Below are 26,344 nucleotides of genomic sequence, written 5' to 3' on the forward strand. Positions count from 1 at the left end.
TTGTTTATGAGCAAACCACCGCTTTAAGATCTGCTGCAGTGGTCACTCTGCAACAGATCAACTATGGCCGCCATGAATCTGGTGGATATCCAGTCTGCCTGCTCCACCAAAGGCATTCTCAACGTTGTTGGTGTGGTGGTAGACACCCTGGAGGTCTATCGGACTAAAGGGTCATCGTCGTGTGTCACCTTCACCATCAAAGACTCTGAATTCGATGCACCGAGCTGGCATGGTGGTCTCAAGATCAAGTACTTCAACGACAATGAGAATTTTCTCCCTACTGTGCATGTCAATGATGTAGTTCTACTACGAAACATCCGGGTTGGTCCCCCTGATACAATCCACAGGAGTATGTAGCTAATACTGACTGTTCACAGGTTAGCATCTACCAAGGTCGGCCAACAGGCGTGGCATCTCAGTATAGCAAAGTTCCCTGGGCGGTCTTTCGGCCAGATCCAGATCCAAGCTCCCTCCCGTCCATTACCACGGGGCCCGATCCTTTTCGGATGACCCCATTGGAGAAACAGGGGGCGATGGCTCTGCTGGATCGTGTGTCTACCAACGAGCAACTTGTGCAGCCACCCCCAACACGGCATGCCTCTGCTCCCAGGCCTCGTGCCCAGGTTGTCCAAGCCTCGGCAGCACCCCCGAAATCTGGGGGTCTGCCCTTGACCCTCATTCGGGATGTCAAGGAGTACCTTCTGTGCCAATTACTCGGGCAGGTGGTCAAGATAAACACCTTTGACAGTGAGAAGTGTGTAATGTATATCACTGACTACACCAAGAATACCTCACTTGTCGATTACAAGAAACAAGGTGACGAGGGAGACACCGGGGGTTCCGTGGGTGACGAGTACAACTATCTGTCCCGAACAAAAAAAGATTGGCCGGGTCCTTGGGGCCAATTCACGATGCCAGTGACTCTTTGGGAGCCGCACGCTGGGTTTGCGCGAGAAAAGGTCAAGCCAAATGACCTCGTCCTTTTTACCTTTGCCCGTATCAAACCAGGCAACTCCGGCAGCCTAGAGGCAGGAGTTCACGAGGACCGGCGGTTTCCCGAGAAGATTCATGTCCGCATTGTTGCGAGTGACTACGATGATCGTGCACGAGAGTTGTTCGATCGTCGGAAAGAATACTGGAGAATCCATGGCAAACCTAACGCCGACTCAAAAAAGGCCGAACGACGCAAAAAGAAGGGACAAGAAAAGCCAAAAGAAACCCGAACAGAAGAGGGCCAACCACCGCTGTCAGTGGCGCCGCGAACGAAAGCCAACCCCAACAGTGAGTATCTATGCGTCCTATCGACATTGGAAAAAAAAAGAAAAGAAAACCACGGTCTCTAACTTGATCACAACAGTCCAAGCACGTAGTTACCTCGTGCCCGCCCGCTCGATCGAGCGTATCCTATCGGGAGAAACCCATGTCAATACTCTCCCGGGGGGTGTCACCTACCAACTTCCATTCCAAAATGTCTGCTACCGACCCATAGTCCGCGTGGTCGACTTCTTCCCCCCAGATCTGAGGGATTTCGCCGTTCAAGTCCCCAACGACTCCATCCTTGTCAACGGAGACGATGAGGAATCAGGTTCTGACCAGCGCCACACCGTATGGGAATGGCGCTTCTGCCTTCTCGTAGAGGGAATCGAGCCCATGGCTTCCAAACAACAGCCCCGGGAACAAATGAAGCTGTTTGTGTCGGGGGCTGAAGGCGAGCACCTCCTTCAACTGGATCCCACCGAGTGAGTCTTTTGTCCTTTTTTTTTGCCCCAACGCCATGGTCCCTTCGAACTGCAGCTAACCGTGGTCTACTTGAAATAGCCTCCGCCGCTATTCGAGCCGACTGGAAGAACTGCGGGAACGGCTATTCCTGCTCTGGGGGAACCTAGAGGAACGCAAGAAAGCCATTGGTTCTTCCAACGACCAAAGCAAGGCATCGCCACTTTCCTCGCAGCCATTCACCTGCTGCATCAAGGAATACGGGGTGCCATGTACGCATCCGCAGGACCCCGATGTCATGGACGTGGACGAGGATCCCTGTAGTCAGCCCGACTGTTTGGGATGGGAGAGGCGGTTTGCCATGTTTGGGACGACGATACACGCATGAATCACGAACTGAAGCATGGAGAGGCGCATTGTGGATTCTAGATACCCTGTAAAAATAAAGGCTTAGTTTGGCTACCTAGTTATTGTCTCAAAAATACTAATACTAATACAAAAATTTAGTTCGACACGCATGGTTTGCTGAACCCCCAGTCTGGGGTTGATATTTGAACGTCCCGACCCAGGCCTCGAAAAGAGCCATCGATTCCTTAATAAAAAAGAATAAAAGCGCTTCGGGAAAAAGACAATAGCAAGAGGATTCAAATGACCAAGCCCACCATGCACCGCCCACGCAAAACTCCCGATTCACCCTTTGAGAATGCCGTGAGTGTTCTGAACTTCCCCGATGAACCCCAATCCTGAACAACTCCAGCACAAACCATGGTAAGAGCAAGCAATAGATATGCTTCGTAATGATCAGTTGAGAAGGAATCAAATTGCAAAGACGCAATGCGCTCAAGCCCACCTGAGATTGTAGAAAACAGACCCATGCATGCCCCTGCACGCCGAATCCAGAACGCAATCCCCCCCAGAAACCCTTTAGTCCGAAGAAAACGATTCAAATTCACTGCAAGGCATAACTGATTTCTCTTAAGAAGGGAGGCCCGCCCCAATTAGATCTTCGTGACCTTGACGATATTTGTGTCGATACCGTGCGCCACAGGTTCGAAACGACAGCTGTCTCCTCGGAAGCAGGTCTTCTTTCCGGGCTCACTCTGGGGGCAACGGTGACCATAGATACACTCAGGATCATCGCAGTCCAATCCAAAGCGGCAAGGGGTCATGCGAGCAATGGCGGACAGGATGTGAAGTTCCTGTCGGGTCAATTTGCGGTCGTGGTCATGATAGCAATTCTCTTCGTTGGGGCACTCCCCGAGCAGAAAGTAATAATTGCAAAGCTTAAGCTTCTTCAACCGGTTCAGATCATCGCGAGGAATACTCTTGAAGTCGAGACGATCAACGCGCTGGCCGTATTTGTTGCGTTCCACGGTCTTAGGGGCAGTTGTACCCAATGGCTTAGAACGAACAACCTGGAAGTCGGGAGGATCAGAAACCTTATTGGCTGTTGTCGTCGACAAGGGAACACCCAGGCCTGAAGCACTAGCGCTGGAGGTTCGTGACAGGGGGGCAGGATTTTGCTGGAACTGCTGAGTTGGTGACGGCGTGAGTAACGTCCGAGAAGGGATTGAGCTCTTCCATGGAACAGCCCAGGCCGGTGAAACCTTGGTTGAGCGGAAAACATCCGGGAACTTGGTGCTGCGATATGTAGATTTTGCCGCGTCCAGCTCCTTTTCGAATGGAAGACCTTCCACCAAGGAAATGCGGCCGCTGAAATCCCCATCCACCAGCGTTTCTTCCAAGAACCGAGCATATTCGTTATTGGAGGGGCAACCCAGGAAGATCTGGTGACAATGGCAATTGTAAAGGTAGAGTTTGAAGGACTCTAAAAGAGAGCACCGAGCGTCAACGACATTCTTCTTCTATAACCAGAGGGGAGTGCATCACGTACCTCGAATTTTATCGTGTGCCTTATTCTTGCCAGTTCCCACATCCACAATCTCAAAGAACGACATGCTTTCATTGAAGCCGCGAATGAAGTCTTGGATAGTGGAAGGCTCCGCGAAAATTCCACTCCGGGCGCAAGTGTCGCCAAATCCTTTCACATTAAGGTATATCTTTGTCATTATCTTCGGCGTGTGGATGCTGGGAAAGTTTCCAGTCACATAGGCCTGCAGGGATGTCCAGAGCTGCTTGGCAGCATTTCGGCCGCCTTGTTCTCCCAGCTGCAAGAATTCGTCCTTGAACATTATTCCCTCTCCGTCCAGAAGCAGGACAACAAACGGCTCTCGGTCCTAGAGGACAACCGAGGAGTCAGCGCACATCCTGGAATGGTGCGCGCTCTGATGCTCACCATAATAGTCTTGATTCGCGATATCTGATCCATCAACTCCATTTCATGCAGCTGAATATCACGATTGAAGCGAGTCTCTCGCTCATGATCAAGTTTTTCACGCTGGAAAGAATTTTCGAGGTCGGTCACACGTTGCAGGAGTTCCTAGCAAAGACATTTCGCGTTAGTGTGGTTCCTGTAAAGGGAGGAATAGGACAGTACCTCGATGAGTTCATTTTTCTGCTGGTCGAGAGCGCCTATCTGGCGATAACGCTCTAGAAAAGCGGGAGATGTCATTTTGGTAAAAAGATATAAGAGTAGAGAAAATGGATTGGGAGGAAGGAGGTTGACAAAAGGAAGAATGGGGAAGATCCAAGTGAAAAAAAGAGGAAATCCGGTTGAGCGAGAAAGGGAAATTCCATTCAAGAAGGCGCGTGTGCAAGTGATCGGCGCCCAGCGGTTGGGCCCCTAAGTGGTCGCTGTTTAGCGCTGAGGGTCCTGACTTAATTGATATAAGAACTTCAGCCTTTCTTCACCTGCAAGTCACTAAAAAAAAAAAAGCCGATCTAAAACACTGCCAAAAAAAAGGTGGCTCCCCAGGTGATGGATGAGTCAGCCATATTCACTGCCAAGCTTTCCAGGTGTCTCTCTGGATCCCCATAGTTCTGGTCTTCTTGACTTGAAAATATATTCCTTATGCATTGATGGTGTGTCCATGATTATCTCAATATTTCACAAATTAACCTGACTTGATCTTACTCATTTAATGTGGAATGTCTTTCAGGTCCTGCTATAACTAGTAGATATCACGAAGTATATAAGACTAGCTAATTCAGGTAGTACTCAGGAACCCTAGCTGTCAGGATGTCCTTCAACACTCCTTTGATTGAAATCAGCAGCAATAATAGCTTATTTCTAAGGTGACCGTGCTTATTACATTCGCTAACCACGCTATAGTTCTTTAAGATATTAATGAAAGGCTAGAGTAGATTACATCTATCATGTTCTTTATATGACCATCAAAAGTCAAATGAGCTGAAAGTGTAGATCTCTGTTTTAGTCCTTGAATTTACCCTCAATTTTGTCTCAGTGGCCTAAATGATTACCCTAGACGTGTCAAAGTTGTCTTATACCAGTTAGGAGTGGTTTGAGAGACTGATAGTGATAATTTGGCCACTAAGTAGTAATCAAAGAAAAAGCCTGAAATATATGTCAGATCTCAACTTCAATTTTGTTCTCCCCAGGTTCCCCTACATCGAATTAAGGTCTAGAAAGGCCATCTTATAGATGCCCATCGTTTGTAGAATTTCACGTGATGCTCGAATGTTCTACCTGAGTCAGCATACATTCCCCGAACTGCCATTCTAGCATACGTGGAGCCAATTTCCCTCCCTTTCGAGTCTGTTTTCTACCTTCATCCTTCTCTTGTGTCTTGGTGCTCTAGTCACGATGACTCGCTTTGGTTTCCTCTCCCTGGCTCTCATCTCCCTCCAGGCCTTCGCTGGCACCGGCTTTGCCGCCGTGAGTATCCCTTCCTATTGTATTTTATTTTTCTGCACTTTGCCCTAGTCGACCTGGACGCGCTCAATTAACTGACTAAACTCTGTTTGTGATCTGCAGGATGCTGAGAAGGCCTCGGAAGCGGAGGCCCCCAATCTGGCTGTCACGGCGAAGGCGTCTTTCCTGGAGTCCGAGATCTTCGGCGTGAAACTTGTCAACGGCCGTCCGACCCCAGCTCTGATTGAAATCAGCAATGACGAGCCCAACCCAGTCACTGTGAACTTCATTGGAGGTAGCCTGTGGACTCCTGAGGAGGAGGAGAGCAAGGTGGTTCGCAACCTGACGGCCTCGCGCTACGCCGTCGAAATTGCCGCGGGCCAGAAGGAGTCCTTGGAATACAGCTTCGAGACCGAGATGCACCCGCAGGATCTCCGTCTCAGCATCGCCGCCATTCTTTCGGACAAGGAGAACCGTTTCTTCACCGTTCAGGCCTTCAATGGCACTGTGAGCGTCGTGGAGCCGGACACCAGCATCTTCGACCCGCAGATGTAAGATGGTCCCATTCTTTCTGTGACGACTGAAGTACCAAGAAACTAACCTGGGGAATCTACCTACAGTATCTTCCTGTACTTCATCCTCTTGGCCTCCTTCGTTGGCGTGGTCTACTTCTTCTACTCGGTCTGGGTCGCGCCGTATTTCCCTCAGAAGCGCAAGACTGGCAAGACCGGCGAGAAAAAGACCCCTAGCGCTAAGCGCGAGTCCCAGCCCGAGGACGAGACTACTAGCAGCCCCGCTGTCACCTCCGCTACCACCTACAACGCCGATTGGATTCCTTCCCACCACATCAACCGCCCGGAGGCCCGGAAGGTCAAGGGCGCTGGCCGAACCAAGGCCCGTGCGTAAATGTCCGTGTGATAGACATTTATTCAAACGAGAGGAGGATGTGGATGGCAATTGTTTCTGGAATGTCGACCGGGTACTCAGGAGGTGGAAGATGGACGCCTCCTGAGAATGTACTCCCAACCGCTTCGCCTTTCTGTCGCCGGAGCATGTGTATTTTTACGAAACCCAGGCCCAGTATCACCTAGTCGCTTCTCTGAAGTCAAATTGGGGGCCTGTAGGAGTTTAATACACAATCGCAGCCAAGGCTATCGCAGCCGTGACCTGCAAATATCTTTTTATGAACGGACCAGTAGCCTACAGTTTCTTCCATTCTTCAAACTCGTGCTCCAGATGTTTTTTGAGATCAACAAACCGGTTTCCGAAGTCCTTCCCACAGCGCCAACAAATAAAGTCCCGACGTAGGTAGCCCTCGCGTGTCGGCTGTCGCCGTGCGTCATCCGGCGCCAACGGAAAGTCATCGATGGGCACGAAGAACGGCGTCGCAAAGCTATTGTAGTGCTTCCGGTGTTTCATGCGCTCACTATACCGATCCACCGAGACGACGTGGACATGCAAATGGTTCATCGACGGCACCGCATGCACTCCACACATCACTTCGCGCTCCCAATCCCTTCCCGGTGGTAGCGCATTCGGCGGCGGGTCTGCATCCATCGCCGCCAGTCTCGCCTGCTCCTGCGCGGAATCCTTGCCGTATTTGCGTCGCAGTTCCCCCGCCGCCAGGGTGCGCAGCTTGCGAGTTTCAGAGCGCACTTTGTCAAGGAATTCTGCGTCTTCAAAGGCCTCGAACGGGTGCAGACGGGTCTTGGTTGCGTCGCGCGGGAGAAGGAGTAGGTGCAGTGTCGATTTCGGGAACATGTCGTGGATCACCACAAAGTCCTTGTTGTGAGAAACTACCACATTTGATGGGTATGACTCTGGTTTTGTGAGGTAAGCCCCCAATCCATCTCGAGCTCCGAAGGAAGCTTTGTTCTTGGGTGCGCGGTTGGATGGGCCATCGGTCGCGTGCTTCGGCTGCTTGGGCTTGGATGAGAGAAGCTCGGTGACTGTATGGAATAACAACTAGATGTCAATTGTTGTCTTGGATATCACGCTGCATCAAGACCGAGATGTATTACACGCGTTTCTCTTCTCTGATGTGGCCATGTCTTTCCTGGGAGGCAAGTCCTCAGCTTCGCCTTTGCGTTCTTGGTCCACCCCCGACATGATGGGCAATAGATCTGGACTCAGGGTCACAGTAGGTCAATCAGTTGTAGCATTTCTGCAAAGGAGTCATCGAATCACATCGGAAGGCAGGCCACCCGTAGGTGAAGAAAGAAAGAAGAGATGGGCGGTCTCCATACAAAAGAGATCCTCCCCGCAGTCCCCGAACGGGTTTAGTGCGGGACCGCCTCTCATCCGCAGCTATCGACTTTTTCTCCCATCGGAGTCTGCGGACCAAAACATGGGCCCCAAGAAGAAGAATGATGCCCGTGGAGGCCCTAAGCCTGGCACAAAGCAGGCCAAGGCCGCTGCGGAGCGATCGGGCGAAGCCCAAAAGCAAGCACCAGAAGAGCCCAAGAAGCCGTCCGTGAAGGAGGTGATTGGTGGTGCGTCATGGACGGGGAAATTGCCCGTCAACATGCTTTCGGAGCATTGTCAAAAGCAAAAGTGGGAGAAGCCGGAGTACAGCATGGTAAATCATAACCCTCGACTGTGGTCTTGCGACCCTGTTTGCTCTCTCAATCCTACAGAATCATCCAGGCCGCTAATATCAAATCTGAATCGCGACGATGGCAGATTAAAACCATCGATGGGTTCGTATCCACCGTGACGCTGAAGCGAGTAGATTCAAAGACCAAGGAGCTGGTCGTTCTCCCACCGATGAAGCTGCCACCGTCCCATAAGCATCTGGCGGCGCAAACCACGGCCCTCGAGGCCCGCCATTTCGCGGCCGCATATGCTCTGTTTCGGGTCTGCAATATGCGCAACCTCCACATGATGCTCCCACCGGCATACAAGAAGCTATGGAAGGAGGACTTTACGGATATCAAGGCAGCCGATATACGCGAAGGCAAGGCCTTCATGTACGAGGCGGACCCGTTCCTAGCCAAACAAGAACGGGAGAGTGCGGCAGCCGATTTTGAAAAGAAGAGGGCGGATCGTGAAAAGACCCGAGCGAAGGAAAAGGCCACCAACGTGGATTTGGGTTTGGGCAGTGGTGACACCAAGGGACGGCGAATCTGGTCGCAAGCACCCAAGGTGGATATGGGACATCGGATCCGCCGAGAAATCGAGGGTCTGTTACGCAAGCATACTATTTGGAACCCGTACGGAGTTAGCATTCCGGAAAACGAAAGGAAAGCCATCGGCGAGGAGTTCACTGGTCTCGGCTTCCGGCGCAGCCATGTGGAAGAGGCTGCGGCAGAATGCAAAGACCGTGAAGAAGTGCTGGAATGGCTTCTGGTTTATGTCCCTGAAGACGACCTTCCCCGGTGGAGTCTGCCCGAAGGATATTCAGCCGGTGTCAGTCTTGCTGCGGGCGACCTCGCTCGGGAAGACAAGATCAAGCGACTTGCCTCCGTGGGCTATCCGGCTGATCTGTGCTCTCAAGTGTTGGATAGCAAGGGCGGTAATGAACTCGCGGCGGCGGAGCTTTTGCAAGACACTTTGGCCCACGGGTCAGAATACGCACCCACCTCGATTCCTGATGAGGATGCAGAGGCATGGACCGAAGAACAGTCTGCACTGGAGGCTATATTTGGAGAACGCTACGTTCGTGTCTCAGAGAAGGTCTGCGAGATCAAAAGCGAGGCCTTGAATCTCCCAGAGAACACTTCATTTCGCTTCCAACAACCGTCCACTCACTATCCCACGACGCCGCCGGTCATCTCAATCCAGGCCAAGGGCATCCCGGCTTACATACGGCTCAGTGCAATCCGCCGAGCAATCAAGTATGCCGAGGAAAACTTCTCTGGCGAGCCAATGATTTTCAACATCCTGGATTGGCTGGAGATGGGCATGCCTGAAATCATGGAGAACCCGGGAAAGCTTCGAGAGATCTCTACCGTGACAGCATTGCCAGTTGGCCCTACGCATGAGATTCATGTGCGTCCGACACGCAAGCAACGGCGAGGTATTGACTGGAAAGCCAATTCCCCACAGAGTCTGGCCATCCAAGAAGCTTGGGAGGCCAAGCAAGCGAGCGCAGCACAAATGGAGATGTCTCGGAAACGACAATCTCTGCCTGCATGGAACACCCAGGATGCCATTATCCAGGCCGTCAACTCGCACCAAGTCACTATTATCTCTGGTGAAACCGGTAGCGGAAAGAGTACACAGTCAGTACAGTTCGTGCTGGACGATATGATCAAGCGTGGACTGGGAGGTGCTGCCAACATCATTTGTACGCAGCCTCGTAGGATCTCGGCCTTGGGTCTTGCCGATCGAGTGAGCGACGAACGATGCTCATCCGTCGGTAATGAAGTTGGATACGTGATCCGAGGCGAGTCAAAGCTCAAGCAGGGCGCGACGAAGATCACATTTGTGACCACCGGTGTTTTACTGCGCCGGATTCAGTCCGGTGGTGATGCTGATGGTAATGTCGCAAGCTCTCTTGCAGATGTGTCGCACGTTGTGGTGGACGAGGTCCACGAGCGCAGCCTAGACACCGACTTCCTTCTAGCGCTTTTGAGAGATGTCCTGCGTCATCGCAAAGACCTCAAGGTCATTCTCATGAGTGCCACACTTGATGCAGGCATCTTCATGGATTACTTTGGGGGCAAGAAGTCGGTTGGTCTGATTAACATCCCCGGACGCACATTCCCGGTCAAAGATTATTACTTGGACGATGTTGTCCGGGACACCGGCTTTGCTCCAGAGTTATGCGACAGCTTCGAAGATGATCCAGATGCCACACGTGGTGAGGAATCTCTCGGTAAAGCTCTGCGGAGTGTTGGCATGGGAATCAACTACGAGTTGATTGCATCCACCGTCCGATACATCGACGCTCAACTAGGGAACCAGCCAGGAGGAATCCTAATCTTCTTGCCCGGTACATTAGAGATCGAGCGGTGTCTGACTGCGGTGAAGAGAATCCCCAGTACACATCCCCTGCCCCTGCATGCGTCTCTGCTTCCGGCTGAGCAGCGCCGTGTGTTCCAGAGTCCACCCAAGGGAAAACGCAAAGTCATTGCCGCCACCAACGTCGCAGAGACCTCGATCACCATCGAGGATGTCGTTGCCGTCATCGACACCGGCCGAGTCAAGGGAAACTAGCTACGACCCCAAGGATAACATGGTCCGCCTCCAAGAGGTGTGGGCATCACAGGCCGCCTGCAAGCAGCGACGTGGACGTGCAGGACGAGTCCGTGCAGGTACCTGCTACAAGCTGTACACCCGCAAGGCCGAATCTAACATGGCGCAACGGCCAGACCCTGAGATTCGCCGTGTTCCTCTGGAACAATTGTGTCTGTCTGTGAAATCTATGAAGGGCATGGACGACGTTGCCACGTTCTTAGCAAACACAATCACGCCTCCCGAAAGCATAGCTGTCGAAGGCGCATTGAACTTCCTACACCGTGTGGGAGCCCTGGACCATGACCGGCTAACTGCGCTGGGTCGGTATCTATCCATGATCCCGGCGGATCTGCGATGCGCAAAGCTGATGATCTATGGATCGATCTTCGGCTGCATGGAGTCCTGCCTAACACTCGCGGCCATCCTCACGGTCAAGAGTCCGTTTGTCTCTCCGCGCGAGAAACGCGACGAAGCCGACGCCGCCAAAGCCAGTTTCTCCCGGCCCGGCGACGGCGACCTCCTCACCGACCTCGCCGCCTACCAGGCATGGTCCGAACGAGCCCGCGCCCAGGGCAACTGGCAGACGCAATCCTGGTGCGGTGCCAACTTCCTCTCCCACCAGACGCTGCGCGACATCTCATCCAACCGCGCGCAGTTCGTCACCTCGCTCAAGGACGCCGGCGTCCTCCCAGTCGACTACTCCGACGCCCCTGCCAACGTGTGGAACCGCAACGCCGCCAACCGCAATCTCCTTCGCGCCCTCATTGCCGGTGCCTTCCAGCCCCAGGTCGCGCAGATATCCTTCCCGGACAAGAAATTCGCCAGCTCCGTCACCGGCACCGTCGAGGTCGATCCCGATGCCCGCACTATCAAGTACTTCAACCAGGAGAACGGCCGCGTCTTCATCCATCCTAGCTCCATCCTCTTCTCTGCTCAGGGGTATCCCAGCGCCGCGGCGTATCTGAGCTACTTCACCAAGATGGCCACCAGTAAGGTGTTTATCCGTGATCTTACCCGTATGCTTCCCATCCTTTTCACTTTCACCACCTCCCTCTCTATATTTGTGTGCATATGTATATTAATTCCATTACAGCATTCAACGCATACTCCCTCCTCCTTTTCTGCGGCTCCATCAACCTCGACACCGTCGGCCGCGGCCTTGTCGTAGACGGCTGGCTCCGACTCCGCGGCTGGGCCCGCATCGGCGTGCTGGTCTCGCGGCTGCGGACGATGCTGGACGAGGCCCTCGCAGCCCGCTTTGACAATCCCTCGCTGGGGGCTGATAGCTCCAGCACGGGAGATAGAGTGATTGAAGCGGTGAAGCGGCTGATCGAGTTCAATGGGCTGGATCAGTGATGGCTTATGTAGCTGGGTATATTGAGCAATATTGAACATAGAGAGGTCTTGGTGAATAGAATTGGTATAGAGCCTTCTCTCTCTCTCCAGCGTCAGTGTTCTCTGGCAAAGACTACATTGAGTCGAGGTCACGTAGGCATATAGACATACCTTGGGGTTTACCAGCTTGACAGGCATGCTAAAGCATGAGGATCCTTCCTAGCCGTAGGAACCACCTCGGTGGCCGATTAAGCTCAATCCCACCCTTCCAAGATTCCACCACTACACCACTACATCCATCCACCAGGCAACGGCAGTTGCTGAGACAGATCATCTCATTACTATCTGTCCGAAGCATCTGAAGCATAATCTGACATCGATAAGGCTATTTCCATCTGTGATGATCGCATAGCAATAGCTGTAGCAATAACCACCCGGCATTAAATGCATAGGAAACACCTTGGAAAGAAAAGAGCAAATAGAAAAAAGGACAGGAACTGCATATTGGGAAGGGAACAGAAGAATCAAGGGAATTGATGAAAGAAAAAAGACAAGGAAAGAAAAATGAAGGATGTGTCATGAAAAAAAGCAGCCTTGGAAGGATCGTCATCAAGGCAAAGCAGTCCCGTGGGACAGTGCCAGCAAATTGGGGAGAAATCGTTAATGGGAAAAGGTATGTATCATGAAGGGCAAGAGAAAAAGAGACGAAAAGAAAAGAAAAAGAAGATTAAGTGACGCTGAGATGCAGTCCGCTGCACAACGCCTTCCGATAGCAAACTCCCCCGAGTCCGGAATTGATGGCGTCAAGTCGTCCCGTCGTCAAGTGAAAGGGGTTGAAGAAAATGAAATCAAAAAGGTCGAAATCGAAAACGCCATGCACCCGAGGTATCCCATTCTCCTGTTCACTCCGAAACGAAAGCCATGTTCTCTGAACGCAACGTATGAAACCGAGAAAAGAGGTGGAAAATGTACCTGAAATGAGTTGATAAAGCCCAGCTGTCAGGGCAAAGGCCTTAATAGTTGGCCAACCGGTCCAGGCGAGCAGGGTCCGACAGTTCAGTCTGTGGAGGAAGATAGAAGCCGGTGTCGAGCTTGTCCTCCACAAAGTGGGCGACGCAGTCGAAGCGAGGCTCACAGTACTTCGCATAGACCACCCCATGGTGAGTGTTCGGGTCCTGGCAGCAGTCCAGCAGGGCGCGAATGACAGGCATCAACTGGGCATAGAGATAGCCACTGTACAAGGCATGTTCCGGAGTCTGTGTTTCTGTTAGCCATGTCGGGGGGTCAACCGAAACAAAAGATTCAACATACCCAGGGACCCTTGAAAAGCATCAGCCGGGCCAGGCAGTGAGCCGAGGCAGCCAGAAAGCTCGGAGGGGTGCAGATAAAGCGCTCATCCATGATGGCCACCTCCAGGAAGTACTTGGCCATAGTACGAGTCTCCAAGTCATAGTCGTCCGCCTTGCTGATGCGACGCAGGAAGCTCATGGGACCGGGCCATCCCAGGTCAAATTTCAGAATGTTCAGCATGAACCATTCCGCCTTGAGGAGTTCATCCACAGTGTAGCCGCTGTCAACCATCATCAAGATATCAGCAGCAGAGGGAGCCGTGACTTCCTCGTACTTGGCCGCGATGAAGAGCGCAGTGGCCCCCACCAGCTGCAGCTTGCCCATCGAGACGATTTTGTGGGAGAGGAAACGGTCAATGTAGTTGACAGTCAGATACAGGGTCTCAGGCAACAGCGCGAAGTCATAGTGCACCTGCACCAGCCAGTCCATCAGGAGCGAGCGCATCGGCCACTCAATTTCGGTCTGCTTGGCCATGTAGTTGTACACGGGCAGCAGTTTGATCTGGAGTCCTGGAATTAGTCTGATGGTTCCACTACAATCCATATCACACATACCTCAGTGTTCCGCAAGTGAAGGAAGATCTCATTGGTGTATTCGGACACCAGACTGGTATCCCAGAGCTCCTCCTCGACGTCCTCCCTGGTGCGGACAACGTTGACAAGCTTTCGGGCCTGGAACAGCTCTCGCTTGGTGAGAACCGTCATCCGCGGGTAAAGGACCGTCATGATGCGGCCGTTCTTCTCGATATGCGTGGGTTGAGACATCTCGTACTCGTCTTCACCCTCTGAATCCTCGTGACCCTCGTCGTGAGCGGGTTGCGGAGGTGGCACAGGTTCAGGAGGAGGAGAGAGGGGAAACCTCGCAGCGTGGGAGGTGGTATTGCTGGTGTAGGCATCGACGACAGATGCAGTCGGGGCAATCGATTCCTCCTGCTCGGGCGCCTCCTTCAACACGATAGCTTCCTCCTTCAAGGCGGTATCTTCTTCTATCGGGGCGGTGGCAGGGCCACTAGTCTCGGTCGGCTTGACTTCCTCGGATGGTTCCTTCTCTGCGACAGGCGGCAGGTCTTTGTAGACCTCATTGCTGCGCTTGTTCTTCTGGGGCTGAGCCTTGCCAGCAGGGTTTGGCTTGATAGTCACATTACTGAGCAGACCCTTCAGGCCAGACATGGACATGGGCCGCTGCGCCGGCTGCGACAAGCCGGGCTTGCTCTCCAGCTGGTTGGACTTGCTCAGCAGTACACAGTCATCGCGACTGACTTGAATGGCATCCTTGTGGTTACTTTTATCCCCAAAGGCCTGTCTCCCGCCATTGTTGGCTCCATTGTGGGCCAGGCTCAACGCCGGGGTCGACTTGTTACGGTGATGAATGGCCTTGTTGGCCGGAAGGGAGGGCGGCACATTTTCGTCCCCCCGGACACGAATACGCTGTGGCTAAACTCTTCAGTTAGCTGTTGTACTCATCAAAACCATGGTATCATGGTTGGTCGTGCAATGGCCAGAAAAACAAAAGGTGCAGGCTATGGAGGCACACCCTCTTAACACGTCTTCCGACCCCTGACAACCAAGAGGTGACGAGTCAAACGAAAATCCCGTCACCAGTGCACAGCAAGACGTACCTTCGCATCCATTTTGGGTTCAGCCGTGAAGATGGGATGGGCACAGTTGAGGTAGCGAGGATGGAGGCGTTGTTTACGTTTTGCTCGTTGAGGACGGAAGGGCTGGGTGGGTCCCCGGGTGATTGGCCAGACCAGGCAAAATAAACAACGGACCCGCTGAGGTGATGAGCCGTTATCGACAGAAAAAAAAAGGACAAGGATATAACAGAATTGAAATGTATACAAGCAGGGATCCAGCTGGAGCCACAGTCCTGCTCGGTCTTTTGGCGAAATGGTTTTGTGAAAGTCAGAGATGAAGACGAGAGAATGTAAACATGGTCGCAGATACCTAAATTCTTCGGGATTATGTTCCTCCGAGTGCACGGACCAAGTAGTATGGTGCCTTAGAGCCTGGTGTATCACCTCAAATGAGTTAGGGTTAGGCGGTGTGGGCTGTTTGGCTTGTGTGGTCTGGCATTTTGCACTTCCCATGACGTAATTCCGTTATCGGTCACGTCTCCTTCGTCGGCCTTCCACCACCATTTGATACTCCAGAACCTCTATCCCGCCGAAAAATGGGCTTCAAATTTGAGGAGAGACCATATTCAATATAATTCATTTTCCAGTGTCCATCTTCACCTCCCCAGCAGCCCCCCCAGGGGTTCAATGGCCCTTTTCTACTGAACTCGGTTCTCCACGCGCCCGCAACGCGCCCGCAACGCCAACCCACGTGATCCAGACCGCTCGGGATCGAGTGGTTCCTGTTTGGCAGCTTTGTCTGATCAGCCGAGAGACCCATCCAACCCGTGGACTGTTCTGAAGCCTCTTGGGAGAATTTTCCCTCTCCTTTTTGGGGGTTTCTCCCAAGGCCGAGATTGCAAAGAGTGCGGGGTCTTTTCCCATCTTTCGCACCATCTTCGCCCCCCGAAGTGACTCCTGGATTCTTCCCAAGTTTCGGTGTGTTCTGGACATTCATAGCCCACGTTTCTCCCTTTTAGCGCGGGAAATTCTGGGCTATTCCCTCCGTAGTTCCTGGCCAAAGTCGCATATCAAAACCCCTTCCGGTTGCGCCCAATGTCGGACCCTCCCGATTACCTTTTCTTCTCCCCTGGAAATATGCGCAACGTGCTGAGTCGCAAAGCTCATTCGAGGACCTTGCGAGGATCTCTGGAGACTTGCTAGTTGCCTGCAAGGTTTCGGGGAAGAATTCAGGAATGCCCTGGAAAGGCCCTTTTTTTTTTCCCACTTGTTACGTAGCTCCGAGGAGGGGTAAACCCAGTCGGTGCAGATCATGCGAGAGACACACTGCGATATCAATGAGTGCCCCAGTCTCTCTCTCTCTCTCTCTCTATGGGGGGCATTTGGCTGGTCGAGAAAAAAAAAGCCACTGTCCCCCGTGTGGTTGCTGAGGTTCATCAGCGGGGGTCTGGAAGAGGTGACATCGCTAGAGGCAACTCCGCACTTGCAATACTTCATTTTTCAGCACTATCCGTGTCGCAGTATTTGGTTCTTTGTTTCTGGCATGGTCAATCAGCAATGCGACAAAGGTGGTTGCTGGAAATTGCCTGGATCGACGCCAACACGCCGTTGCGATGGGCTTTTATCCCAGCCATAAGAAGCATGCTGGTCGCGTAATTGAACAATGAATCTGTAATTGGCGCTTCTCATGATTGTTCTATCTGATTTGATTGTTTTGAATTCTTTTGTCTGGTTCTTGGTCACATTTAGGTCCCTCGTCGATCGAGCGCACGAGGTACATGCTGTGTGCGCCGAGCTTCGGAGGCGAACAACCACACAACCCAAAGAGCCACACCAAGTCAGATCATTCAAACCAAAAATATCCGAGCTGCAAGATCTCTACTTCTAAGAAAAATTTCCCCATCTGTTGGGTGGGGAGAAGTCCGACATACTCGGCGCAACGGGATCCGGGTTGCGACAGCCGGCGCATTGCGAACATCCCGTTGGGACCATGTCGCATGGGACAAGAAGGGATTTCTTCTAAATTCTATGTTCTAGAGAGCTTGAATTCCAGCAAGTAAATCATTCGCAAATTCTGTAGCCGTCAAGAAAATGGTGAGGTGGCTGCGATGGGCAAAAGCGCAAATCGCCATGTCACCGACCCAGCGCAGACCGTTTTCGCTCGCTTTAGGTGAAACCATCGTACGCACCCACCTCAACCTTCTTCCTTCCATCCTACTCATCCACTTCCCCTGAAAACCTGGTCGCCCTCTTCTTCGAGGATCGGGTATGTATTTTCGATCTCTTCCTCACTGAATTTCCGCTTTCCTCCGTTCGTCTCGGCTGGGATTCCACCGCTGACATAGCCTCAGCGCTTCGTAGAATCCCAACAATCCCCTCGCCCACTTCGACCACCATCCTTCCTGGAACTCGTCTTGGATCATCCGGATACGTGCGACACTGGAAGAGTTGGTTTTATTTGTATTAGGTTCGTCCCAGTGACTCTCCATCCTCATCCGAGTCTTCTGGCTTCTCTGCCACCCCCAAACCACACTGTCCCAAGGTCGGCCGGACTCGGTTAGCGAAACGTCCATCCATCACCCTCAACCGTTGAACATCATCTGAATGGTGGATATAAACCCCTTCAAGGTCCATTGCGCTAACATTGGCTGTGCTTGATCTTCCCAGGTTACCCGCCTGTTGTCCTTCGCAGTCGCTCGTCGGCTCTTGCGACTGCAGATTCCCCTCCCCCCCCCCCCAATCGACGGCCCTACGTCGACAATCCCAACATCGGGGACCCCATCCACCAACCTGACCCTTTCGAGTCCTATACTTGTGGTAGGTTTGATGGATTCTCCCCTCTCCTGCCCTTCCTCTGCCCGGCTATGGATCCCGTTCCCGTCCTCTACCGCACACAAGCAGTGGGTTGATGCAGTCATCGGTACAGCAGCAGAGTATTCCCTCCCATTCTGGACCCTCCCATCATGCAAGTGGTCCAGCATGAAGGGCTCTCTGTCCCGGGAGAGCAACCGGGTCTGGCGGATGTCTCGCCAGCCCGAGACCAGTCTCTCAACGGCCCCGTACCCAAGAACGTCGCTTTTGAGTTGCTGCTCGACGAAAACTCCAAAGTCCGAGCTCGCATCCCAATGCGCGTTCAGATCTACCCGCACGATGCCACGGACTCGATTGTGACTACGGTCAAGAATTTTTATGGCATCTACGACGGCACTGCCAGTGGGGTGAGCTTCGAGGATGAACATGGGACAACCCTCATCGCAAGGTACGAGAACCTGAAAAATAACATGACTGTCTATGTGCGAGTCATCCCCATCCAGCCGTATGGAGATCACTTCTATGGCGGCTTCCCGGTCGAGTCTCGCAAGCGGCCCAGTCTGGGTGAACCATTCCAGATGGTTGATGGCATGGCGCCGGCGTTGGAGCAGCCGGCCTCGCGACTTGCGAGAAAGCGCAGTACTTCGCCATCAGTTCGGAGTCTGCGCAGTACGTCTCAGCCCAAGCAGGGCTCTCGCTCCGGTCACAAAAACCGAGCCTCGAGTGCCCATGGGGGGTTCAATGACGATGAACCCGACTATAGCGACAGCGATAGTACTTATACTCGGAGGTCTCGGGGCGAACAGTTCGCCAGCTCGGAGATCAGCATGGAAAATATCCTGCAAGACGGCCGTCGCAAACGGCCCAAGTTTGACAGCTCTGTGAGTTTTTCACTCCGCCATGCTTTTTTTTTTTTTGTTCCCCCTTCTGATACATTGTTGCTATAGGAGCTGCCACTCTTCGCCCCTCCCCAAGTCCCTATCACTACCTCGACCTCCTCCATTTCCCCCCAACGTCGATCGGTCGGACAGGAAGGCGCTGGCTCGCCTTTTGCGCGCCCCACGCAACGCCCATACAATTACCAGCAGCCGCTTCCGTCGCCACAAAGCTATGGTCACAGCGATTATGGGATTCAATCAGGGCGTAATGCAATTTATGCCACACCCATGGTCCCGGATCATGGGCATCGCCTGCGGGAGCCCTCGGGGCCCTTCAGCAATGCGGCGGCACGGGTGAGTGGTCCCGGTGTCCTACCCACGCCGGACCCTACCATTGCCAGCTGCATCTCTGATGAAGACGTGGCAATGCAACTGATCCGTTTGGGTGATGCCTCAAATTTCTCCCATGGTCGCACATCGGCGTCGACGCTGGACGATGCCTTCAGCGGCGCTGCCGATGCTGCCTCCTCGACTGGTGCTACCAGTGACGGGGAAGACTTCAGTGAAGATGAAGATGATTTGCCGGCCCGTCGTCAACGGCTGGACTCGAGTCCGATGCTTCCGCCGGGAACCGTCAAGCGCCACCACAAGCGCCTGGATGACATTCTGCCGAGCGCTGACAGTAGTGAACATAGTTCGGACGGTATGGATGATGGTGTCAAGAGTGAAGCTGAGGAAGACATCCTCTACAGGGAGTTTGCTCCCAAGCCGAAGAAGCCGAAGAGCCGTCCCGCCTCGACCAAGGTACGCACCCAAAAGCCTGCGCTTGCGAAGCCCAACAAGCACAAGGGCGTTCCAGCTGCATCGCGCAAGCCGTCCGACAAGACGACGGCGCCTATCCCTCCACTCAGCCCGAGCTCTGCTCGGAAAGTGTCGGGGTCGTCGGTCAATTTCCAGCACCAGCTTGGTGCAGACGAGGAGGACCTGTCAACCAAGCCCCGCTGCCAGCGATGCCGCAAGAGCAAGAAGGGATGTGATCGCCAGCGCCCCTGCGGGCGTTGCAAGGATGCCGGTATCGGCATCGAAGGATGTGTGAGTGAGGATGAGGGGAATGGCCGCAAGGGCCGTTATGGGCGCCATATGGGCGTGCCGGTCAAGAAGAACGGTGATGATCCGCTGGAAACCCTCGACTTCCCGCCTATGCCGACCACGCCTCCTGTCGCATCGACTATAGCAGACAAAAACAAGAAGCGGAAGCGCTAGTCCAGCTTCTGGCTTTGGTTTCTGCCCCCTTCTCCTTTCCCAGGGGGGGCATTCGGCCATCTTTTTCTGCATATTCCATCCTCTCCTTGACCTTGATTCTCTCCATCTGACCCCCTCCATGGGCCAACTTCGTCGGCCCTCTCGATCCCTCCTTTCCCTCCCCCTTTCAATGGTCAGAAGATCCGCCACTCATTATACGGTCGTACTTTGTCCTTCTCTCACCACATTCCCTTTCCCGTCTCGATTATACAAAGTCAAGCGGTTGATCTGTTCTGTGTCTTGTCGGCGTCGTCGTATTTCTGCTAGCATGTCTTTCCTGTCATTTTTCACTCGCTCATTCAGTCTCAATGCTACTGGTCTTTCTGTTTGATTTTTCTTCCGTGGGGTTTTTCGGTGGTTATGAGGAAATGGTGTACCGATAGTAAGTCGTGGAAGTAAAGTATACCTCGACGGGGTTGTGGTCCAGCAGGTCTGCACGGGTGTATAAGATGTGATGATGTCTGTGTTTCTGTCATATTGGTATTCTGGAAATCAATGAGTGTTCTGTCTCTTATAATACTTGCAGACCCAATGCTCCTTATCCATGGATGGGTACAAATCTTCATCTTGTCTTCGATATTGACACCTGGTTCTCAAGGCATAAATATTCCACGTGATTGCCAAAGGGGGTCTAGTGCGGCCCAAGGGCCCCGCCGCATTTTTGTGTCGCAAAGGCAAAGCTCGGCTTTTTGCTTCGAGTTGTCTACCTTCTTCCTACGCTGTCTGATTCAATTATTCTCACTGGGGCTTGGTAGAGGTAACTCTTCCTGGGAGTTTAAACCCCTTCTGTGCCCGCCGACCAGCCAATGCGCAGCCTGGACTAGGTCTACTGCTTCTCCAACTTTTTTTTTATTGATTGGCAGGACACAGGCAGGCACCTTGCCTGAGCAGCAATCCACCATGCCTCCCAAAGCTGCCCCTCGTCGAGCACCAGCTCGACGCCCCGGAGCACCCGAATCGACGTCGACGACTCCTGCAGGCGCGGGGCCCACACAAAATGCACCCGAATCACAAGGAACCGGCACACCTGGCCCCGCAGGTCGGCCGTCCGTACAACGCCTCCAGTCTTTAAAAAGGCGCCCAGGGTCCGGAAGCATTACGCCCAGCGGTCGACCGCCCTCAACGCTGAGCGGCGAGCCAGCGAAACCCACCCTCAAGTACAAACCGCGGGCGGTCGGGCGGCGCAGCAAGGAAGAGCGAGACGCGATCGAGAAGCTGGAGCAGGAACGGCATAATGAGCGTCTGAAGGAAGCGGCTGCTATCCAGCGAGGCCGTGGCGGTCCCGCGCTCAGTCGTGGTCGGGGCGGGTTCCGCGGCCGCGGGGGCCCTATGGGTATGGGTGTTGGCGGGCCATTGGGAGCTGGGGCTGGTCGCAGAGGTCGGGGTGGAGCGATGGGGTCATCGGCGCCTGGGCGCGGCATGAACCGAACTGCCATTAGCGGGGGCTACCCCCAGGGCGCGAATGGGTTTGTCAACGACGAATTTGCCGAAGCGCGGTTCAGCATCGACCAGATCAATTTTGTGGATAGCGATGACGAGTTCAATGACGGGAAACGGGATACCAAAGGCAAGATGCCTATCCGAGAGCGCCGGGAGAAAGGACTACGCCCGGTCCGCGTGGAGCGACACCCACATGAAGAGCGAGTCATCAGCGTCAACATGGAATCGAGCTCGAATCGATCGGCTGCGCTCCGTCAGAAGGCAGAGGAGGCTAAAACTGCCGAGGAAAAGGGTCAGGCGCCTCATCCTCAGGTGCCCGATGAGCCGCGCGTAAAGGAAGAGCCCGCAGACGAGGATGAAGCCATGACCGAAACTCTTTCCCACGTGGAAGATGATGGTCTACTGCCGACGCAAAAGGTCCGAGTGCGCCGGAAGCTGAGCACTGCCAAGCAGACTGCCGAAGAAGGCGCTCAAGTGCAAGAATTAGAACCGGAACTTGCGCCGCGAGATCCTCGGGAGCTCCTCCGCACCAATGAAGAAATCGACGAATATGACCGACACATGGAAGACTTGGAACAGATCAAGCATCTCTTCCTTACCGAGAAGGCTGCAGAGCCCGAGAAGCCGGTCACGGAGCCAGAAACCGAAATCGAAACCGAGACGCCCGCCGAGGCGCAAACTACCACCGCACCGGAAACCACCACCGACACAGCTGAGGGCGAGGATGCCGCGGACGATGCTAACAAGAAAACGACCCCCCGGGGCTGCTCGGCCAGCTATTCCTCATGCAATTCCCTCCGATGACCCCCAACCTCACACTCCCCGGCGCGGCCGACAACCAACCACCAGCAGAACCTGCATCCGCCCCCGCCGAGCCTGCGATCAAGCGCGAAGGCGACGATGTGGAAATTGTGGAAACGGCGCCTGCAGCGCCTGCAGCGCCCGCAGCGCCGTCTACAATGGTCACCGCCGCCACAGACTGGACGCTGCCTGCTGGCCGGGTGGGCAAGCTGAACGTGCATAGGTCAGGCCGCATGACAATGGACTGGGGCGGGATTAGCTTCGAGCTGGATCGCGCGGCCTCGGTGGATTTTGTGCAGGAGGCGCTGATCGTCCAGTCTGGAGCGGATGATGCCGGCGCCGAAGTGGGCCAGAACTCGGAGAACTGCGCATACTCGATGGGCCAGCTGTGTGGAAAGTTTACAGTCACGCCCAATTGGGATGAGATGCTCTGAACCCTGAGGTCTTTGTATCTACTCCGAACATAAGCCCGAGACATTAGCCCTAGGCATGTGACTTACTCTTAAGACTTACGAGTTGGGTCCGTGGAGTCGCAATGACAAAGTTTGATGACTTTAAAAATGCGTTCCCTCTGCCAAGAGCTATTTAGAAGTCCATTGGCAGTATTTTTGGATGTTTTTACAGCTGCCGTTATGAGAATGGATATGATGTCAGTCGGCAGTATATGGATCACGTGATCTGGTATTGATATTCTCTCGGCTTGGAACTCTGCCAAACCACCTGCCCAACTCTTCTCGACAGACACGAATCCAGCAGGGAGGCTCCAGGATCAGCCGAGCTTAACGAGTCCAAAAATAATATTTCCCATGCATTTTTACTCCATGCGACATCGTAGACTTGATCAAGTGTCTACGCGCTGCAGGTGTCTCGACGCGCCTCAAACAATGTCGCTGCATTTCCTGGGCCAAAGATGCAGCCCACCCCTTACACGTCTTTGGCAGGGACCACTCCAGCCGCATACGCAATTGCGCCCAACAATACCGTGCCGGAACGAAAATCCCTGGAAAGCCTTGTGCCGCGCCTACCACTTCTTAGGTGGAAGACATACCGGAGCTGCCAAATCTTATTTACTATGTGTTTTCGGGTGATCGGCTCACTTGTGGATTACGTTCACTATTACGCGGGTTGATGTCATCTTGTCAAAGGCTCAGAGACTTAGAAACAACTTGGTAATTTCTTTATATTCTTAGGCACCTTTCGAAGAGTTACGTATCTGATTTCTGTTTATCCTTGACTAGAATGTCTTCCAATACAGACCCCGAGCCTGATACAACTAGTAGGGGGTTTCTAAGCGATCTAGGACCCCCTATTAGAAGATATCAGTATAACGGAATCAGGCAGTTTCTAGCGACTCGAGAGATGGAATTCTATCGTCAGCAAGAGGATTTGGATATTAGTGAGTGGATACTATTTACTGGGGTTGATCCTCAGGCATTTAATCGTGACTTCCTCAACTCGGACGATAAAACCATCCAACGTTCTTGGAGCTCCTATGATAAGACTCAACAACTCCTCCTCGCTATCATGCCAGCCTCTTCTCCACACGAAGCTGCCAAAACAGCTTTCGATCATCAATTACGCGATGCCCTCACACCCCTCGGACTTCATAAGTCGATTCGATACATCGAATCCACTACCCGCGTTGGCGAGAATGGCGCAAAACGGCCAGACCACCAATTTCTACCGAAAAGACGCCCTAAAGGCCGAACCGACGAATGGCCATGTCTTGTGCTTGAGGTCGGATTTTCGGAGTCACCGTCGAAGTTAGTCAAGGATGTTCGGTTCTGGCTCCACCAGTCGAAAGGAGATGTGAAGACCGTGATTACCTTAAAGATCGATCGTAGCACGCCTTCTATTGTGTTCGAGAAATGGGAAATCGATGAAGATTGTGGGCGGAAGAAACGCAACCAAGTTTTGACCGTCAAAAAAGGCGAAAACAAACATATCCATGTGCAGCCTCCCAACGAGCCGCTTACGATCGAGTTTGAGAAATTATTCCTACGGCCACCGACTATTCCCGGGGAAACCGACATCCAGTTCGATAACGAAAAGTTGAGAGAAATAGCTGAAGAAATCTGGTATGAACAGGGGTTCTGATAGGATGAGGCATCCGTCTCTCTATTTATTCAGCTTCTTTTCAGTGGCATGGGCTGCACTCTCTTTATCTGATAACCCTAACCGAGCTCTGTATTTTACTCTCATTGTTATCAAGACACAAGAACGATTCCAACATGATATGATCTAAACCTGGTTCATCGCCAACCTATACGACAGCAGAGCTACATAAGAAGGGGAAAGACGCGAATAAGAATGAAAATGCGAATAAGAATAAGAATAAGAATCGCCAGGCGGGGCTGCCTATTAAATGTTTTTATTGCGGAGAGCTGGAGGTCAAGGGTCGCAGGCTTCATGCGCTTAATGACCTGTGTCGGCCGACGGTCTGCTACACTTGTTCCTATCAGCGAGGTCGCAGTCGGTCATGATTTGATTGGAACAGTGATGATCTATACGCTCGGAGAATCACATCACAGCGCCTGAGTTGAACAGGTCAGATTCATGTTATTATGCTAGTATGCGAGTCATACTATTTACAATAGTATCAATAGTGTCATGAGTCGCAGTGCATGCGATATAAATAACTCGCGCCGGCCCCCAACGCCCCGTCCAATCACCACGGGAGGGTTTCAGGGTTTCAACACTGTTCCCTCTTCTTACTTCTACGTGCCAGTCGAGTCCGTTGTCCATTACGACTTCTCTCTCAGTCTTTTCTCTCTCTCTCTCAAAAAAAAAAAAAAAGAGTTGCAGTCGTTTGGACTGGGACGTCGACTTGGCACCCCCCTATTTCCGCATGCGTCGATCACTACTGGCAACCTCCTGAAAAACGGACCCCCCCCATTCCTCGCTGCGATTCTCGAAACTCCCGAAACCTCCAGAGATCCCTCGATCTGAATTTCCCCACGGACTGTGCGTGTTGGAAAAAAAGAACCAGAGATATCCCTGTGTGCTTTTGCTCGGGGGAAGGGCCCCTGTTGCCTCGCCAACTCGCCGACTCGCGCATCTTGTTTCATCGCATCTCCGACCTTGGCGTTGCTTGTCTCCGAGTCGCATTCTTTCCCCCTCCCCTCCAGGGCCCCTCCTCTTTATCTCTTTATCAGAGGACTGTCATTCTATTGGGCCTTTTCTTCCTCTTCTTCTCTTCTCTTCCCTCGCCACCCACCATGAAGCCCGCCACCTGGCTCGTCATCCTCGCGCCAGCCGCCGCCCTGGCGGATTCCCAACCCGCCCTCGACCGCACCGCCGATCTCGCGCATATTTCCCCGGCCGAGTCAATACCGGCCCTGGCACCGCGGGATTCCCTGCCCATACCTGAAGCCGCGGAGTCAAATCCCGTCGACGAGACGCCAGGCGCGCGCGGCGCGCGGCAGGTGCTCCAGGCACGCAGTGAAGGCACACTTGGCCAGACGCCGTGGATCGGGATGGCCATTGGGTTGACCTGCACGGCGCTGGCGGCGGTGATGCTGGGGTGATTGTACCATTGAGTGTTATCAGGAGTATATATATATATGCATTGTTATGTTGGTCTTGTGTGTCCGGCTGGTGCTGGATCTTGGACTTGTGACACGACTCGTGATGGAGGGAGTGCACGCCATGAACATTTGACTCGGCGTTTTCCATTCTCTGTTTTTATTTTTATTTTTGTTATCTTCTTTTTCAGCGGGCTCTGTTGTTCCCATGGCGAGTGGGTCTTTTTTTTTTTTTTTTTTTTTTTTCTGGGTGATATTCCTTTCTTTTTCTGGCATTCCCCGTATAGAGCTGCATGTTGTACATGATACCTGGGGTTGCGCTGTGTATATAGCGATTAGAATTACGATGATCTATCTTCTCTGTGTGCATTGCTATTGAGCACTTTCTCGTAGGTTATTCCTCGCCGAAGTATACTTTCTTTGTTTCGAGGATGAGGTTCTTTGTTTTGATCAACCTTCAGATGGGTGTGAACAGACATTTCTGTTCTCTCGATTCTCTTTTACCACTACTTTCCGATTTTATTCTCTGATCCTTCATAGTCTCTTGATCATCTCCAAGTTCTTCAGTCCCAAGACCAGCCTTCTACAGCCAAAATCCCGCAAACCAGCCAAGCCCTAGTGGCCCCCTGTCAGATTGCCCCCTCTCTCTCTCTCCACA

At 53.0% G+C, this 26,344-nt stretch overlaps 10 protein-coding genes across 10 annotated transcripts; 7 read left to right on the forward strand and 3 right to left on the reverse strand.

Annotated features, from left to right (window-relative positions):
* Positions 1 to 63: 63 nt before the first annotated feature.
* Positions 64 to 2,104, forward strand: NUU61_004311 (uncharacterized protein; the record flags this gene model as incomplete). The annotated part of the gene is made up of 4 exons (XM_056654893.1): positions 64 to 321; positions 378 to 1,281; positions 1,358 to 1,739; positions 1,819 to 2,104. The coding sequence occupies 4 exons, from the start codon at positions 64 to 66 to the stop codon at positions 2,102 to 2,104; spliced, it is 1,830 nt and encodes a 609-aa protein (XP_056512920.1).
* A 610-nt stretch (positions 2,105 to 2,714) lies between these two features.
* NUU61_004312 (CCCH zinc finger protein) lies at positions 2,715 to 4,288 on the reverse strand (the record flags this gene model as incomplete). Its single annotated transcript, XM_056654894.1, has 4 exons — positions 2,715 to 3,544; positions 3,611 to 3,953; positions 4,013 to 4,156; positions 4,214 to 4,288. 4 exons carry the CDS (start codon positions 4,286 to 4,288, stop codon positions 2,715 to 2,717), a joined length of 1,392 nt encoding a protein of 463 aa, XP_056512921.1.
* Positions 4,289 to 5,440: 1,152 nt separating this feature from the next.
* Positions 5,441 to 6,394, forward strand: NUU61_004313 (putative translocon-associated protein, alpha subunit; the record flags this gene model as incomplete). The annotated part of the gene is made up of 3 exons (XM_056654895.1): positions 5,441 to 5,512; positions 5,612 to 6,039; positions 6,109 to 6,394. 3 exons carry the CDS (start codon positions 5,441 to 5,443, stop codon positions 6,392 to 6,394), a joined length of 786 nt encoding a protein of 261 aa, XP_056512922.1.
* A 294-nt stretch (positions 6,395 to 6,688) lies between these two features.
* Positions 6,689 to 7,597, reverse strand: NUU61_004314 (DNA 5'-adenosine monophosphate hydrolase; the record flags this gene model as incomplete). Its single annotated transcript, XM_056654896.1, has 2 exons — positions 6,689 to 7,437; positions 7,510 to 7,597. 2 exons carry the CDS (start codon positions 7,595 to 7,597, stop codon positions 6,689 to 6,691), a joined length of 837 nt encoding a protein of 278 aa, XP_056512923.1.
* A 238-nt stretch (positions 7,598 to 7,835) lies between these two features.
* On the forward strand, positions 7,836 to 12,025 carry NUU61_004315 (RNA helicase; the record flags this gene model as incomplete). Its single annotated transcript, XM_056654897.1, has 4 exons — positions 7,836 to 8,066; positions 8,135 to 10,615; positions 10,662 to 11,685; positions 11,763 to 12,025. 4 exons carry the CDS (start codon positions 7,836 to 7,838, stop codon positions 12,023 to 12,025), a joined length of 3,999 nt encoding a protein of 1,332 aa, XP_056512924.1.
* A 992-nt stretch (positions 12,026 to 13,017) lies between these two features.
* Positions 13,018 to 14,984, reverse strand: NUU61_004316 (cyclin family protein; the record flags this gene model as incomplete). The annotated part of the gene is made up of 4 exons (XM_056654898.1): positions 13,018 to 13,260; positions 13,316 to 13,855; positions 13,909 to 14,787; positions 14,973 to 14,984. 4 exons carry the CDS (start codon positions 14,982 to 14,984, stop codon positions 13,018 to 13,020), a joined length of 1,674 nt encoding a protein of 557 aa, XP_056512925.1.
* Positions 14,985 to 17,893: 2,909 nt separating this feature from the next.
* NUU61_004317 (putative C6 finger domain protein) lies at positions 17,894 to 19,882 on the forward strand (the record flags this gene model as incomplete). Its single annotated transcript, XM_056654899.1, has 2 exons — positions 17,894 to 18,622; positions 18,689 to 19,882. The coding sequence occupies 2 exons, from the start codon at positions 17,894 to 17,896 to the stop codon at positions 19,880 to 19,882; spliced, it is 1,923 nt and encodes a 640-aa protein (XP_056512926.1).
* A 939-nt stretch (positions 19,883 to 20,821) lies between these two features.
* Positions 20,822 to 22,596, forward strand: NUU61_004318 (putative DNA-directed RNA polymerase III RPC4; the record flags this gene model as incomplete). The annotated part of the gene is made up of 2 exons (XM_056654900.1): positions 20,822 to 22,079; positions 22,109 to 22,596. The coding sequence occupies 2 exons, from the start codon at positions 20,822 to 20,824 to the stop codon at positions 22,594 to 22,596; spliced, it is 1,746 nt and encodes a 581-aa protein (XP_056512927.1).
* A 925-nt stretch (positions 22,597 to 23,521) lies between these two features.
* Positions 23,522 to 24,259, forward strand: NUU61_004319 (uncharacterized protein; the record flags this gene model as incomplete). The annotated part of the gene is made up of 1 exon (XM_056654901.1): positions 23,522 to 24,259. One exon carries the CDS (start codon positions 23,522 to 23,524, stop codon positions 24,257 to 24,259), a length of 738 nt encoding a protein of 245 aa, XP_056512928.1.
* Positions 24,260 to 25,380: 1,121 nt separating this feature from the next.
* Positions 25,381 to 25,689, forward strand: NUU61_004320 (uncharacterized protein; the record flags this gene model as incomplete). The annotated part of the gene is made up of 1 exon (XM_056654902.1): positions 25,381 to 25,689. One exon carries the CDS (start codon positions 25,381 to 25,383, stop codon positions 25,687 to 25,689), a length of 309 nt encoding a protein of 102 aa, XP_056512929.1.
* Between the last annotated feature and the right edge of the window lie 655 nt (positions 25,690 to 26,344).

Source organism: Penicillium alfredii (assembly GCF_028826965.1).
Source record: "Penicillium alfredii strain IBT 34128 chromosome Unknown utg000005l_segment0_segment0, whole genome shotgun sequence".
NCBI lineage: Eukaryota > Fungi > Ascomycota > Eurotiomycetes > Eurotiales > Aspergillaceae > Penicillium > Penicillium alfredii.